Source organism: Malurus melanocephalus, unplaced genomic scaffold (assembly GCF_030028575.1).
Source record: "Malurus melanocephalus ecotype Western Australia unplaced genomic scaffold, MMel_1.1 scaffold_27, whole genome shotgun sequence".
NCBI lineage: Eukaryota > Metazoa > Chordata > Aves > Passeriformes > Maluridae > Malurus > Malurus melanocephalus.
The window spans coordinates 785,074-802,675 of record NW_026623259.1 but is presented as its reverse complement, the minus strand read 5'-3'; the positions used below and the strand labels follow the sequence as shown (position 1 = coordinate 802,675).

Sequence of the window (17,602 nt, the reverse complement as noted above, 5' to 3'; positions counted from 1 at the left end):
AAAAGCTTTTAAGGCAAGCTTTCACAAACAGGTAACTAAGACATTTGTTTTGACTCTGTAACAGTTCATCAAAATGTAGTGGCTGAATGCATCTCCTGCAACTTCCTTTGTTTTAGGCCATGGGCCAATTCCTGCCTAACAGGAAGACACACTGGTGGCCAGGGTGGCCTCAGGTGGCCACCTTACTGGAAACTCCAGTCCACTGGGATGAATAAACACCCTTCTGGTTAAGTTTTTCACCAATCTGGCCCCAAATTTTCTTTCATGGAGAAATCACCAACCAGTGCTCAAACTCCCGAGCCATTCAGTATCCAGGGTTCAGCTGTGACCCACCCAAGATCCTTCAGAAGATGCTTGAGCAAGCTCCACCCATGTGGTTGGTGACAGTGATCCTGTTCAAGWGCCACATTTTGTGTCTTGCTGTTCCTGATGGTAGGAATGAATTCCCACAAAGATTCTGGCGGAGAGTTACCYGGTGGTTGGGAGAGTCTTGGCATAAGTACATCCATCCAGAGCTGCATCAGTTTATGCACACACAGCTCTGCAGCAACACTGTCATGCAGAAAGCAAAGTAAATGCTGCAGGGCTTGTATCAGTTACTCAGCGGCTTCTGTGCAATGAACAACAAAGGCAAAACAGGCATGAAAGTGAAAAATACCTCTGATACATTCCCTGCATGGACCAGGAAGGGCAAGGCTGTGGTCCTCGGCATCAGTAGCCTGTGCCTCATGTCCGGGAAGTCCAGCCAGCGCTCTTGGGCGCCTTGCAGGTGTGAATATCCACCACTTCCAGGCAGTCCTGGCAGCGCACAGCACAGCACCAGTGGAATTTGCACTCGCATTTTGTCATCCTGCTGACGCGGGAGGTGTCGTAGCCTCTCCCGCAGCACATCACCTCACAGCTGTCCATGCCGCGGGAGCTTTGGTTACACACCCGCCCGGCCGTCCCCAGGGACCCTGCAAAGGGAGCGCAGCAAAGGTCACGAGGCGCTTTTTAAGGGAAGACAGCAAGCATATGAAAACAGGTGTAGGAGACACAATTGACAATGTATTTGATCCTTCAACATCACATCACCCAGGATTCAATATCAGGTCAGAGAAATGCCTATATAAAGGAAAAATGGCTCTCATATTTCCCTTAGAAATCAGAACTGGAGATGAGGTGGAATATAATGGCCAAAATACTTCAAGGCTCTGCCTGATTCTGTTAATATCATCATGCTTTGTTTCATCTTTCCCTAGCACTTTCTTCCCCACCAGAGAGCAGTCGCCCATCCCAAAGCAGCCATGCAGTCCCTTCCTGCTCCCTGCACCCAGTGCCCCAGGGCTGTCCAAAATAAGAAACCCAGGTGGAGCATCCTCCATGGTGCTCAGGATCTCATGGGCTTTGCAGGGGAGCTCTGGGTGGGCAGSAGAGGGCTGGGAAAGACGAGACATGACATTTGGTGGTTGCAAGGGACACAATGGGCAAAGTAACTGAGCTGCCAGTGATTAAAGAAGTGAGTGCAGAAGCACCCCAGGCATTTGGCATCACTGCCGTGTCCACCCACGGGCCCCATTCCCCCAGTTCAGGTGGCTGCTGAMGAGTGGCTGCTCTGTGTGCCTCTCATCTCATTCTTTCCCCTTTCATGACAGCATTTAGAATAAACTAAGTTATAGCCTGCTGTGGACAGAAGGAGGGGTAGGAACCATCCCACATCTTGTCATGTTCTTGAAACACTCAGCAGGAGTGGCTGAAATGCCTCTGCCTATATCCATGTGGCTCTGTAGGGCACGTCTTAGCCTCAGCAGTGACTGTGCCACATAGGAGCTGCTGCTCATCTAACACAAGCTGATTTTAGGGTACATTTTAGGATCAATATGACAACTGCTGACACGTTATTACTGCCAATTTGAAAACTTAAAAAAAATTAATTGCCTCACCTAATTTCCTATGTATTGCTACTATGAATCAAATTCAGGTATATCCATAAAACTAACATTCTTCTGACATTTTCCATAGACCTGATTACAGTTTCAGTCTCTTCTTGGGCAAGGTGACATTACCTAAGTAACAGCTGTGGTCAATAAATTAACTGTAAATATTTCACAAAGTGTATTTGCAGGTGTACACCAAACATGAACAATTTACCTTCTTAAGGAAATGAAATACATGCAAACATTAATTAAAACTTGCATGAGCTAGGATAGCAAACCAATCTTAATTAATAAAATGTAAACTGCAGTTCAACTGTAATTATTAATAATTTAAGCTGAATAAATTCCAATTTTCTTTTTTTCCCCTGTGGTGTACTTATGGCTGCATGCACTGGTGCTGCTGTCTCGAAGCAGTTCACACCACACAAGTCTTTGCTGTCCCTCCATCCCCTGCTGCCCCCCAGCATCAGGGAGACTTCACGTTGCATGGGGCACTGATGCTATAAAAAATCTTGGGGACTTCTCACACTCTTTTTCCACGGGACACATGATATCCATCTTCTCAGCCATGGAGGTGCAAATTTKCCTCTTTTTGTGTCAAATTTAGGACAAGGCTTCAACTGCTGTCCTGGGGAAGTGTTTCAGCCCCCTAGAACACATCTCAGATTCCCTCCCATGGCCTAGATCCCTCTATTTATTTAAATACTTAAATATTCATGGGGTAGAAATATACACCTGGAAAAGTTCAATGTCAAATGGCTGGTTGAGGTCTGCTGCAGGCAGAGCAGAGGTTGTTGTGTGGCTCAGCAGGTGCCCGTGGCCGCCCATCCTGGGAGCTGCTCACCAGCTGACCCCAGCCCTGGCTCGGGGGCTGAGCTGCAAAGGGGCTGCTGCACTGACCAAGCAGAGATGTGCTGAGCCACCCCAGAGGGAAAACACCCTGGATGGAGCCAGAAACAGAYTCCTGCAGCCTGAAAAATCCCAAATCTCCTTGGGGTCTGAGCACGTTCATGCTGCTGCCTATGGAGCAGCGTTCTGCATAACATTCTTGGGGAGACAGCTGCACAGCACTTTAAAGAAAGGCTCTGATATTTGGGGGAGCATGTGGTGCATCAGGCACACCCTGCACCAGGAAACCAGCAGTAATTCCTGCTCCTGCTGTCCCTACAGATGATGCTGGCACCTGGATCCCCTGCAGGAAGGCCYGGAGAGGAGCAGTGACCCACACGGGCACMCAGCACTCCCAGCAAGCCCTCAGCYRTGCAAAGCCAGCTGCACTGGGGCAATGGGCACAACAGGCACAGCAGTGATGCCAAAAAGCTTTTCCAGATTTTTTTTTCAGGAATCACTCCACAATGGGGGAAGAGAGACTTCAAATGACCCCCAGTGCCCCCATCTAGGCAAGGCTGAGGAGTCAGGAGAAATCAGAGCTACATGACRCAGCTGTGGTCCCACAGGAAGCCTGTGGGAGAAACAAACCAGATCCTTCTTCCCAGCCATTCCACTCTCCTCCATCCATCACACTGAGCAAACAGCTGGGTAAGTTCTGGTGTTTGGTCAGCCCATGGCGATATGCATCACATCCCAGACTATCCAAAATACAACCAAATTCACAGAAAGGGTTATTAGATATTGCAATGGATTTCCCAGGGAGGTGGTGGAATCACTGGCCTTGGAGATGTTTAAGGAAAGACTGGACATGGCACTTAGTGCCATGGTCAACATGGTGCTCACTCAAAGGTTGGACTGGATCTAAGAGGTCTTTCCCAACCTCACTGATTCTTTGAATAACTTTTAAAGGCACGTAGTTTCCAAGTCCCATGTTCTTATTTCCAGAGGTAAGGGGAAATCATACAGCATTAAAGGACAATCTAAGTGGGATCCACTAGAGTTTTGCCACCAACTTCAACAACAAAATTATTTCCACCACTAAGAGACAGACAGAAACTGGTATCTTCTTATGCTGCCCACAAAGCACATCAACATTTACCACACCACTAGGATAGGGAACTAAATTATCCACAGATTRTGAAAAGAAAAAAATTATCCACAAAAGTGAAAACAAGCTCATATAAAGACTTAGTTTCTGAGCAGAACCAGGTGTTTTTTTGTTTGTTTGTTTTTTGTTTGTTTTTTTTTTAATTCAAAGAGCATCTTCAGAATCTCTGCATCTTTTCTAGTGAGAAAAGAAATGAACAATAACCAGCAGTGAAGAGCCCCAGGTTACTGCGCTCCTTGGCAAGTCTCTAAGTGATGAAGGCAGCAGAAGACACTGCACAAAATAAGGTAGAGTATTCTAATRTTTTCCTGCTACCTGCAATGCACCTCCTCAGCGCTTTAGAGGCAGGAGTATGTTCTAACTTGCAAAACGTTTTTGTACAATCTCTTTGTTTTAATTTCAAATGTTGGAATTGCCATACCTACATACATTTTACCTGCCAAAACATCCACAGCTTTTCACACTGCTAACAGTACACAATTGGCAACAGTACAGCCTGTACATCAAGCCGTTTCTTCATGGTTTGCACAGCTGTTTTCTGATGTCAACATGTGTTGTGTTAAAAAATATTTTTTTCCATTCTTAAAGGCCTAATATGTATTTATTCCTTTATAATGTGAGGTATTTCCTTCTACTTCTATTGATTAAAATCTGGTGTCAAGCAATAACATCCATTACTAGACTTTCAAACAACAGATGCAAAAAAAGAAAAAAAATCCAAAAAATGTGCAAAACCAGTGAAATCCCCAGCAATAGTTTTCCCACAAGTGTTTTTGGGGAAAAAAAAAATTTAAAATATTCACAGAAAAGTAGCTCTGAAGCTACTGATCCTATATGCAACACCCAGTACAGAAGGGCTGGAGAGAACAGGCAGTTCACATTGCAGGCAGATATGTCTGGAGGGGCTGGGATTTCACAGGCCAGCCCTAAAGAGATGGCAATGTGTTGATGAAAACAGCTAATCCAGATCTAGTTTCAAATAAACCTGTCTTGTTCTAATTCCCATAGCTCCTGAGAGCCTTCCTTACCCCTAACACCCAGAGGCTTTGGTTTGATGGCACTGCTCCCTTGCCAGACAGCGCTTGGAGGAGAGCTGCCCTGAGGGGAAGCCACTGTAAGCTCCCCCACCGTGCTGCACTGGGCTGCAAATGCCCCCATCGTGTTTGCAATGCACGAATCAGCCAAGGAGTCACACAGGGACTGCCTGCAGCAGCCAGCCTCAGGGAGGAATGTGTGACAGTGATCACGATTGGTTTCCCTCCATGGGTCACATATCTCCAGCATTAACACATCTTGCACAACACCAGGACTCACAGACTACACTTTAAATTCCAGCCTGCATTCTGGACTTGGCCACATTCGTCTCAAAAATGCAGCAAATGGCTTATGTGAGGCAGCAAGGGGAAAAAATTAACTCAAAACCAATCCTTTGAAGAGCCCAAAGCACATCACCCTGGGCAGGTGATTTGTCACCCAGCACACAGCTCCAGAGGGCTGCAGGTATTACTGTACATGTCTCTCCACAGCAACCCAGCTGTGCAGGGTCCTCAAACAGTCACACCTCTGCTTGTTGGGGACACAGGAGATGGCCACTGCAATCTAGAAATGTGACCCCCGTGACCCCATGCACAGGCAGAGATAGTAACACTGGCTTTGACAGTGCCCAGACTGGGACCAGGTGAGTATTGGGAGAAATCTATGGACTAYCTGAAGCACATGGCACATGGAATTGCTGCAGATTCCGAGCGACTGCTGCAGCATCTTGAGATCATCTGCATGCAGACACGCCCTATCTCTCAAGCGCTGCCCAGAGGTTTTTGGTTGCTCTGTACAAATGAAATTTCAATGAACCTGTTACTAAACATCTTTATTTTCAGGGAGATGTTCCAGTCAGTGAACAGCAGGCTCTAACAAAGGGTCGCTGCTGCTGCCCACGCTACAGCTGCTTGTTTGTCCCTAAAGCAGTCTGTGTGTCCCCTGCTGTATCCCGAACATGATAAACTTAAAACAGCTTTCAACCAACCTAGCCTGCATGGATGGGCAAACAGCAACTTTTTAAAATCTAAAATGCTTAAAAGAGAAGCTTATAAGCAGAGGGGTTTTAGAGCAYTTTGGAGGTAAAGTAGCACATTGAGGGAAAGATAGTACATGCGACAGCAGGACTGCCACTTGCACAGCTGTCACTTAGYTCCTGTCACAGCTCTATCACTCCTAACAGGTCTCTCCCTATGCAGCCCTGGGTATGCTTGTAATGGCTTTGGGAGCTGGAAATTCATGATAATATAAGGAAGACGATGCAAAGCATGGCAAAATTTTTATGTTCATGACAAGATTTTTAAAAGCTYTCTGGGATATTCTATCTCTGTTTCTACCAAATTTTGAGTATAGAATTGTGAGCAAAAATGATTTCAGCAGAATTACAYGTGCAGGGTTAGATGAATTCTGAACACTTCTGAAAATCTTCCTGTGCTCCTTCATGAAATTTTGAGAGGAAAGAGGTGGTCAGATTCTTGTTTTCTTGCTATTGAGCTACTATTWGTGATTTCCCATATTATACCTCTTCAGAAATCAATTACTCCTCTTTTCCTTCTAGTGAAAAAAAAATCAATCAAATAAACCCCCATTTTGGGGTGTTCCATGTATRTATGTCCAGTTGCCCACTGAGACAGACTGCCAGACCAGGGCAGAAGCTCCAGTGGTAGAAGAGAAGGTATCTGCTTTTTTTCTGGGTAGGCTGCTGAGGGTAGAACCCTTGAGCACCTTTAACTCACTGGTTCCTTTGTGTTAGCACACTGAAGCCACAGAGGGAACTGGCTTGGACATTTTACAGTTTGTGAAGCTCTCTCCTCCTTATGACACTTCATGAGGTTTGCTCTGTGAATCCTTCATTCAGCTGCAATACTAACCAACCTCCAGAGAATTTTTTTTTTTCCTGAAGCACTAAATCACTTGAATTCCCTGGAGAATAAAAGGAAGAACTCTATTCAAGGACATACTARAACAGTGTGGTATTAGATTCAGCTGACACCAAGATGTTCCCCACCTCATTCCAAACTCAGACTTCCATAATCTTATTTCATTTGTAGTCATTTAACAGAGCTGGCCCTCTGGAATGCTCAACAGSGCAAACCAAAAAAAGAAAAAATGTTGTTCGGCAGCCAAAATCATCTCTCTCAAAGCCAGATCAGGTTTTGTTTGTGTCATTCTTTCTTTGCTCCATGCAAGCAGCAGGGCATCCCACATTCCATCAAAGGTTGCATTGGCCAAAAATACGCTCCTCCAAACAGCCACATTCTCTGAATTCTGGGCAGCAAAGAAACACTGCCTCACCTGCAACTTTATCTTGGGCTGAGCCAAAGCACTTGACAGACTTKGCCATCTCTGGCAAATGCACATAACACACTGTGGTGAAAAATGCCCACTCTCCTCCACAATAACAAGACTGACAGATGAGATTAATCTTAGTGCAAAGAGATTATTACATGGCTTTTTGACGTAGAATTGGGCAGTCTATAGGTTCTCCTTCCAAGGGAAAAGAAATCRTGGGTTTAACAATAGTGAGGCAACTTCAAGAGATAAATGTTTTGAAAAAATCCTAGTCTGTGAAGTTAATCTCTGCACAATGCCACAATATATGCCCTTTTATTTACTTGGATTAAAGTATTAGTCCTCACAGTATCAGCCACTATTCGAGGAACAATATGTGCTTGTGCAGGTAATAAACATCACCTGCCAAAATAATAAATAACATTTCAAATTACRCTGACTACTCAACTAACCAGAAACGTTGTACAATGTAATTGTACTGGATGAAATTCTGGACTCATTGAAGTCAATAGTACATGACCAGGAATTCACATATTGTTCTTATTTAAGTACAGCTGTTTTGCAATGTTTATTCCAAGCRAACTTGGATTGTAAATACACAGCAGTGCCAAAAAGAGTTGAGCTGCATTGCTATCCAGATACTTACAGATATGTCATATRGGGTGCAATCTGCTCCATTATACAACCTATTAATTAGTTCCACAACTTCTCTCATACATTACTCAGTCTGACTCTCTTTTCCAAACTTCTGGTTTTCTAGTTGCTAGTTTTTAATTGCCACATCAGGAAATACCACATATGGATCAAGAACCCTTAGCAGGATTCCTGGCGCTTGGCAATGCCCTGAAGTCTGTAACACTGCCAAGTGTGTTTCGGTTGAATCTCTGAAAGCAGGAAAACCCAGTGTTAATAGCAGCACCAAAACTCTATCTCTTCCCACTGGAGCTGGCACAACTCTTCAAAAAATGTGATGGTTTTCATGGACAGAGCCAACACTGTCTCGTAAAGAGGAATAAACAGCTGTGTCACTCAGACCTCTACTCTTTCATCCACCTGCACGTCCTTCCAGTTGCCTTACCCTGAGGCACCCACAGCTGCCTTGACTGCTGCAAGCAGGGTTGGATTGGCAGAAACTTGTACCTCTCACTTCAATGGGGACAGGCGTGCCTACAACCARGGTCCATGGAGAGCTGTGGGAACGTGCACTGCAGGAGGGCACTGCAGCRGTAGCATAACAATGTGGAAGGGAATCAATGCAACAGAGGTGCTATCACAGGGACATCACGGGACTTGGGGCAGCTCTGGAGTGARCTGTGTGACACAAGCATGAGGGTGGCTGTGCCCAGAGCACAATTCAAACTTGTATTGAAAGCAGTTTTGCCTTACAGCATCTCCAGGGCTCCAAAGTATCTGGCAGAAATTGCTGAATTACATTAGAACAACTGGCTGTTGTACATCTAGAGACATCGAGGAACTATTGTTCTTGTTCTCAGTCCTTCCAAAACATCTTCTTGCCTGTTTCCTGCTGGTTACATGCATAGATTTACATTTTTTAAATACATAAACACATAAATATATATGTATTGTATATATAAATATATATATTTACACACACACTCAGTAAAATTTTGACCTTTGAAGCACAAATGTCTCAAAACCATTCACACGTAATGATAGTGGCTTACCTACATCCCTGTCCCTGATACAGTAGTCTGGAGAGCTTTCAAAGTATACCAGGTCATTCTTAGTTGGCTTCTTAAATTTCTTATTAGCCACAGTGAAACCCGTGCCATCTTGATTCATGACCACCTGAATTGCTCCATTGTATTTCTTCCACAGATAATCTCCTGTTTTCCTAAAGTCTGCCATGGCAAGCCAGCAGGTCCTTAGAGTGCACGATCCACTCACACCATGGCATTTGCACTCCTGTTTCAAAAACCGCTTCACAGCCTGTTTAGAAATGCAGTAAAATATACACAGGTAAAACAAACTGTAATTAGTTGTTTCTCAGCCCTTTTCCATCCATCTGCAGTGCCAGGCCTGCGATGGGTCTCCAAATTACGGTCTGTAGTGACACCCACTGGTAGCATCAAGTCATCCCCATGTGGATGGTCTGCTCTGGTTGCTTGACTCACCGCGCACACAATCCTCCAGCTGTGGGTTTACCTTGCCACTCCTGCCAGTCATGCCAAGGATCGATGTGCTCTACAGTGCTAGGACACAGACTGGGCAGGAGAAACGACCAAAAATGGCCAGAATCATTCAGCCCCTTGGGAGATGAARGCACTCCCTTACCCCATTGCTCCAGCAGCAAGGATCACTGTGCTGACCCCCTCTGACCCTCTCTAGCTCATCTTCATGAAGTTGCTCTTTGCACTGAGCAGTGTTTCAAATGTTGCCCAGAAATTCATAGGCATTTGATATTTAAATTATTTTACAAAGACTGTGTAAAGCAATGTACCTGAGCTAGGTATCAGATCCACGCAGAATTTTAAAATACAGTATACTTAAAATGTTTATACACCATTTTACAAACATTTTAGAATAAGACCTTCATTAGGGCCCTGGAGAGATCACCCTTATCAATTTAATATCTAAACAGCATTTAAGCCATTCCAGCTTCATCTCAGACATTTACGCTATCTGTATGATGCTGGAGAACAACAGATGGGTTCACAGACAATAAATAATTTGTTCCTAATTATGTAGATATGGATATTTGATCTATAAATATTATGCCTTCAGGGTTCCTGAAATATGAACTTTTTAGATTTTGTACAAGAGAAATGTCATCATGGGAGGAAGGTAAGAGAGAGGAAAGCTCCATGATTAGAAGCGAGATTGACGTGCAGCAGGGCAGCATTTTTCCGYCAAGCACTTAATAATAAAGTGAGAATGTATTATAAAACCAAAGGACTTTTAATTTTCTTTTCAACTTGTAAATTATATGACTACTTCAAAGAAGTCACTGACATTCCCACGGCCCCACTTCATTGCCATATCACAAATCTGGGATTTAAGCAGATGCTTGGTTTTAATTATCTGAGCAGAAATCAGTTTAACTGCCTGTATGTTTAAAACAACTTGCTGGAATTGTGGAAGAAGCACAGAGGAATGCAAGTCTCTTTTTTTTGTCAGTGATGTTCCTAYACTGAAGCACAGCATGCTATGTTCTATATTTCATAGGGGAATATTATAAATATTTATTATAATTGTTTTTTAATTAATACAGTTGGAATAGTCTAKTTTTAATATAAATTTATCAACACCTCTTTTGGGGGCAAGAGAAAAACAAAGGCACAGATGATTGTACCCGGGTCCAAATGCCAGGCTTGTGAGCAGCTGAGGTGGTGAGATCCCTGCAAAGGTAAATCTATGCTACTGCACTGTGGATACAAAWCAGCATCCCTGTCCACAAAGCAGGTCCTAGAGTATATGAGAACACATTCATTATTTTTAATTTAACATGTTTATTAAACTCTCTTGATAATTTTATTAAAAATCTACCTGCTTACCAGTACTGGCTTATTATTTGGCAGGAGGCATTTTTTTAAACTTACTAAGATGCTCAAGTATCACAGAAAGTACTTCCCATCATGGAATTTATTCGCCCCTAAAAAGTCTTTGTTTGTGTTGTAGACTTTGGCCTCTTTCAGACAGTAACATAAACATAACCATGGTACTGGTCGATGTGCCTATCACTGATCCGAGTAGCCTCATCTGCCCACATTACATATTAATTACACCTGCTGGCAAKAAACAGGTGGAGGAAAGATGCTGAAGAACAAAGATTTATCAGGAAAATCATCTACTTGCAGTACCATCCATTAAAATTGGATAATTTCTTCCAGTGATGGTTAGCTAACATGAAAAAAATTACAGATTTAAAAAAGGGATTTTTTTTAACATAAAAAGATCAGAATACAAACAATTTACTTCCTACTGAATATACGTTAAGGAAAACCAGACAAGAAACAAAAAGTCTCTGTAAATAATTCCAGAAGYGCTTGTTCTAGCACAATAAAACATTTTTTTCTCTATTATTTCAGATGTCATAGGAATAGAAAATTTTTAATATGTTTTAAATAATGAAACAGCAWATTTCAGTTTCATGCACTATTCTTACTATTTATAGCTACTGCCACAAAATATTAGTGCACCTATTCCCCAGCCCTTGCACCAAAAGTGGGCAATACACCTGGCAACTACTCCTTCTATTCACCTACAATGTGAAAGTAAAGAYGCTCTTAGCTGAAATTCAGAAATAGTATTTTCATATCATTTTTAGAAAAGGGGTTTGTTTAGAGGATGTCATGCCTCAAGGCCATTGCCTTTTGGAGGGACAAACATTTTGGATTTATTTTCTYAAAAAGTGAAGTAGTTACCTTTTACCTCTGCTCACTTTATGATTAGGTTTACCATATACATACAGAAATGGCTAGAATGGTTTTTTTTTTTCTTGAGTATTATTTAGAATTTGCTCTTTGTCAAGCCTTTTCTTCAGCATGATCTTCAGCCCCTCTTAGGAATTTCTATTCTGTATTAATCAYAAATAAAACTCCTCATTATTTAAGGATTAAGCTCAAAACAAAACCTTTATCCAAAACCTCTATCATATCTCTCACACTGAACCTCCAAGGAAGATGGAAACAGCAGCTCAGGCTCCTGCTCCCCCATGTTTCTTCCTAACTGCTGAAACCAGACAGGAAGGGCTGTCTGACAACCATTGTCTGCCCCAGACACAAGAGAGCTATCCAAGAACATCTCTAGGCTTCTACTGGATGGACACCCACCTTCCTTCCAGCTCTGTTGTTGTGAAGGTTCATCAGCGCCCTTGCATCTTTTCCTTTCCGTTCTTTGGCATCCACAAAGGCTCTGGCAAATTTAATGCCATAGTCAATGTTATCACTGCAGCCACCCCAGTCAAAATGGCCCTTGCTGTCCTTGGCAGAGCCTTTCTTCTTGGGATCACAGGAACAGGATTTCAGCTCCCCTTGGCTACATGCCCTGGTGATGGCAAAAACAACTCCAGCAGAGGAGATGGCATGTACAAAAGCAGATTCTCGACTACCTGAAACAAAAAAAGTCACTTTAAATAACACTGGGGTAGCTAGTTTGAGGGGCCATCCTGTATGCAGACAGCCTGGACTTTTTTTGCAGAGCAAAAGATAAACTAGGCTGAAATCACACAAATATACATTCCCTGGAGCCAGAATTAGTCATGGCTTAAACTTGGACCCCTCCCTGGTAAAAGCTCATCAATATAGCGTTAGAGTTGGAAAACATTAAACATTTGCTTCTGATATTGATTAATATACTTTCATGGATCAGTTGTTCTGTACAGATATATGAATAGGACAGCTGGTATTCCTATCATGTTTCATGAATTTAGAAGAATATATGAAGTGTTATTTGAGAGATAAGTTTAAGAAATTATTAAATAGGGACACTAAAACAACATGTACATTGCAAAATACTGCAAGTTACTCTTGAAACAAGATTTTCCTCTCGCAAAGCACTTGGAATAGATTTTCCTGCTTAAAACATGCTAGGAAGAAAACTTGGGTGTTATTTTCTAAAAAAGAATATTAGGTTTTCTGCCTAGAACCAAGCCCGTAACCGTAATTCACACAAATAAATTCCATTAAATCAATGGCACTGCTTGTGTCATGCTTGAGGCGGGATTTGGTCTGGCAGCTGGGACTTTTTCATGCCAGCTGCTATGGCAGCTTTCCCATCTCCTAATCAAGATATTTCATTATACCAAAAACTATCTGAATTTCTAGACTATGCCTACTCATAGGCGATTAGGTATATATTTCAATGTGATAATTGCTTTTATTTTAAGATGTAGTAGTTAACAATACAGAGCTGTGTTACACTGCCACGAATCTATTTATGGTAATGGAATATTTTCCTGCTTTGAAAGTTTTTTAGCATAGGAGCAGTGACAAGTAGTTTTTCGTGCAACATCTAAGACAACCCACAGTGAGAGAGACCTCTTTGCATGACTTGTAAGCCTTAAGTAATGTTAGCTCAGTAAAACAGGACCCCAAAGACAAATGTTAATTGTGATTTTTTTTGTAGAGGTAGCATTATACCATGTAACTTAYTATTTAGTATTTCAATTCCAGTAGCACCATTATGTTTCATTTACAAATGGGCCGTGAACTTCCACATGCTGTGCAAACCTTTTGCAAATGGCAACTAAAAGCTTAAAAGGGGGCTTGGCAAACCATGCCTTCCCAGACTGCCTTCAAAATCAGGCAGAAGTTACAATGACTTGTTACATATCACACTCTTTTGAAGACTTATTAGTSAGAAAACTAATTCAGAACATCAAAAATTTGTGAAGTGTTACTTAGAAAGAAGCACTTGGTATTGTTGGAAGAGAAATGTTTTGAGTTTATTGAACTAATCAAAACCTTTTAATTTTATTAGAGAACTATCAAGCTACATTTCCATGGCAATCACAKCCCGGTGTAGAGCTCTGAAGCCTGATGCTGTCATTCTCTCACATGAGCCAACAGTGAAAACTTCACTTTTGGAAAAATTGCATTTTTACTGTTTTATTAAACATCCTCATCATTACTAAGCCATATTCTGCCAGACATGTTTTCCCAAGCATCAGACAAACCTCATCAAAAACTTCAGCCTATGGGTGACGTTAYTGGTTACTCACAAATAATTGCTAAGGGAACATGAAGCCTTACCAGCAGTGGAACCTGGCACGGAAGGAAAATCCCACTGCTTGGGTCAGCACGCCCAGTGTGTCCCATCCTCCTCTCCATGCCCACCAGTGGGGCAATGGCCCCAGGATACTTTCCTCCCCCCACCGATTGAAGGCGCCGTGCAGCTCACAGCTTGGAATGGTGCCAGGGCAGAGTCAGCCCTACCCCCCGTGTACCAAGGCCATGTGCCCAGAGTGGGGCACTTGGTGAAAAGAGATGCATTTACTGAGATCCTCAGCACGTTTATAACTCGTGTCAGGACATTTGGACACAGTAACAGATCCCAGMCTCTTCTTTGAATCAGAAGAGCCACATTTGAGGTTTGAAGGCTCACTAGAAGCTTTAGTCTGCCATTTAGATGGCAACACCACCCTGCTTAACCATTCTCCCTCAGGGTGGGAAGCACAATGCAGTCCTCAGTTTCTTGGGGTCTRCACAAGTCCGCCTGACCTCTCAGATGTGTGTGCCCCGCCTCTCTCTCCCCCGGAGCCTGACTTCAAGTGTGGCAGTGCCCGGAGGGCAGTGCTGCCCCGCAGAGCGCATACCATACCGCGGGGCCAGCACAGCCCTAGAGGGACTGCACCCTGCTGCTGTGCTTCACCGGGCAATGTTCCAGCGGGAACCGGCCTGCAGGAGGGATTGTGGCTGCCACCCCAGTGCACTGCGCTCCTGTCGGCACGGGAGCTGCGCCTGTCAGCAGGCCCCATCCTGAGTACTGATATCCTGAGGTTGGGCTGTGAYGGAATGTCTTCTGTTCTGCTGCCACATTCTGTTGCCTCAATTTCCCTGTAGGCCTTAATTTGTGGGTTTGGGATCCCATTTTTTTATGCACTAAAAAAGAAGGTTGGGAACTGCACAGCCAGACTCTAATATGCCAAAACCCCGCATTAWCTTTCTGATTTGATACAGGTTTTTAAGCAATAGAGCACTTCAAGTTATCACATATGCTGTTCTACTGTCCGTGAGACCCTAAGATAACTTTGCATTCCCTCTTCCCTTCCTCCTGAAATACAAGACCAAGCTTCACCCTTGCTAATGGAAGCATCCACAGGAGGGTGGGCACCATTTCTTATCGTTCCCGTACACTGCACAGGCGGTGTCAGCCCCAAAACAGCCCCTGGTACCCTTGGAGGATCTCTTACCCTGAGGCCGGCTGTCTAAAGCCCCTGTGACCCTCCGCCCTCAGCAGCCCCGCCCGCGGAAGCCCCTCCCTCCCTCCCTCGCTCCCCGGCGCGGCGCGGGACTCACTGCGCAGCAGGACGCGGCCGAGGAGGCGCTGCCCCCGCTCCAGGGCGTTGCAGTCCCAGCGGTGCCGGCGGAACTGGTGCTGGCACTCGGCCGTCCAGGCGGCCACGCCGCGGCCGATGGACAGCATGGCCTCGGGGTGCCGGCGGCACAGCTGCCGCTGCCGGCTCACCAGGCCCGGCACGTTGTCGCACATCACCCGCGACGAGCCCACGGCGCCCATGTACCTGCGGGAGGGAAGGGGCAGGGCAGCACGGGGGACCGCGGCGACCCCCAGGCACCGACTCGGGGCAAGGAAGGTCCTCAGCGCCCCGGAGCCTTCGTCGGGCGGGTCCAGAGCTGTAGCTACCTCTGCCTTTTTGGTGGAAATCCTTTACAATTAGTCACCGACCCTGTGTTTTATTTTTTAATAACGTGAAGCATTCAGGAGAACCCCGAGCCCCGCTATTGCAGCTCCGTGCAGTACTTAAAAAAAAAAAAAAAAAACCTTGACAAAAATTAAATTACATCATCTGTATCCAGATGGTCTCTATTAGTCCTGAAACGTTTCGAAAGGTACCTTTCATAAAACCCAAACTTCTATAGGTGTCTTTTGAAGGGATCAAGCAGAAGAAAATGTCCTTTTCTTGTATTTTCATTATTTAATACCATCATAAAATCGTTAAAGCCGTGATTTACAAAAAGTATGTACTTAAGTGGAATTTAGAAGACACCACGACAAAAAAAAATCGCAATAAATAACGTTTATAAGGACACAGACATTCATTTTATTGAAATATGCTCAGTCTGATAAATCAGGCTTTGATCGCACGTTAGCCCGTGTCCAGGTTAAATTTGCTCCCCAGGATTACAAGAAGGGGTTTAATTCCTCTCCTACACCAAGACTTTTCAGCCTGGGTTTGGTTAGGGTCCCCAGCTTGAGGGGCAGGTTTATGTTTCCATTCTAACACGCTTTTCAGCGAGCTGCCTGAGACTCCCAACACCGACATCAACTATCACTTGAAGCCGGGCTCTGCCCTTCCCGCAGGGCTCTCAACCCTCTGCCCTGGCAGTTTGCAGTTTAGCGAGGAGAAACTGTGAAGGAGGGAGGGGCGGAGGAGGGCGAGGAAGAAGGAAAAAAATTAATAATGAAAAAATTGCGTTTCTGTAGCCAATTCCCAGCGCCGCCGGGGCGCGGAGGGGCGGCTGCCAGCAACAGCGCTTCGCCCGCGCCCCTCGGGCGTGTTCCCCGCCCGCCTCCCTGCCCTCCTCCCGCTCCCTCCGCGGCCCCGCCGCCCTGGGCAGCACCGGCCGGGCGGTGCCCGCTGCCCCCGCCGGGCTGCATCCCCCGCACCGCTGCCGAAAACCCCGCGTAGCCCCCGCAGTTGTGCTGTGCTTATACGGAGGGGGAGGTAGGGGAGCGGGGAAGGGGTGTGGAAGGAGGTGCTGGGACCGTCTAAATCCGCTCGCTTTAAGGCCGGGCTTTCTGGACCGAGGCAGCTGGCAGCAGCGAGCTCCGCTTGTGCGAGACTGAGAAGGGAGAGGCTTCCCCCACCTCCCCTAATTCACAATTAATCCGACCCCACCTTCCCCAAGAGCAAATAAAAATTTCTGGAATTGCACAGCTTACCACCATGAGGAGGTGACTCGTGGGGTCGCCCAGACCAAGACCAAGGGAAGAGACCACCAGATCCCAGGGAGAAAGTTCATGTTAGAAACGCTTTGGTCCACATCAGGTCAGTTGCGGGGGGCAGAAGAAATCCCATGGAGCAACAAGGACGAGCAGGGGTAAACGCGCCTGAAGGCCACTTCTTTCCCACAGGTCAAGCGCTTTCGCATCCCCACGCGCGACCGCAGGGCTTACTGATCCGCTCCCGGGATACGGGGGATGCTGGATGATGCATCGCTCTGGATTCCTCTCGGTTCGCCCTGCACCAAATCCCTCAGGACATGGAGTTCAGCCCCGCTCCCAGCCTTCATCTTTGCCCCGATCCAGCTCTTCCCTGCAGTCACGGCAAAACTGAGGGGCTGGTGTGGGCTGCTCTCGGACTGGGTGGGTTCTGCTTTGGTTGGTGGTTTTTTTTCCTCTGAAACTCTGATGGATGAAATGATGTCAAGAGACACTGGGGGAAGAGGAGGAGGTAACACCTCTGATTAGGCAAGGAATCCCGAGGAGCCAGTTGCTTTCCAATAACCCTACAAGCAGACAGTGAGTTCAAACCCGCCAGCAGATGCTACACGACCCGCAGAGCCGGCGGCGGCCCCGGGAGGCTGTTACAGACCGGCGGCACTTGCTTGGCATCTCTCGGGGTTTGGCACGACGGCACTTCATGCCTCGGTACGCGCACCCGCGAACACCGAGCACGGAACGGAACCGCGAAAGAAGCAGAGAATCTGAGCAGTCC

General features: G+C 45.4%; 1 protein-coding gene across 1 annotated transcript; it reads right to left on the bottom strand.

Annotated features, from left to right (window-relative positions):
* Nucleotides 1–41: 41 nt before the first annotated feature.
* On the bottom strand, nucleotides 42–17,196 carry WNT2 (Wnt family member 2). The gene is made up of 5 exons (XM_057390463.1): nucleotides 16,828–17,196; nucleotides 15,222–15,445; nucleotides 12,036–12,313; nucleotides 8,928–9,192; nucleotides 42–956 (listed from the first exon to the last, which is right to left on the bottom strand). Exons 1-5 carry the CDS (start codon nucleotides 16,905–16,907, stop codon nucleotides 727–729), a joined length of 1,077 nt encoding a protein of 358 aa, XP_057246446.1. The 5' UTR covers nucleotides 16,908–17,196; the 3' UTR covers nucleotides 42–726.
* Between the last annotated feature and the right edge of the window lie 406 nt (nucleotides 17,197–17,602).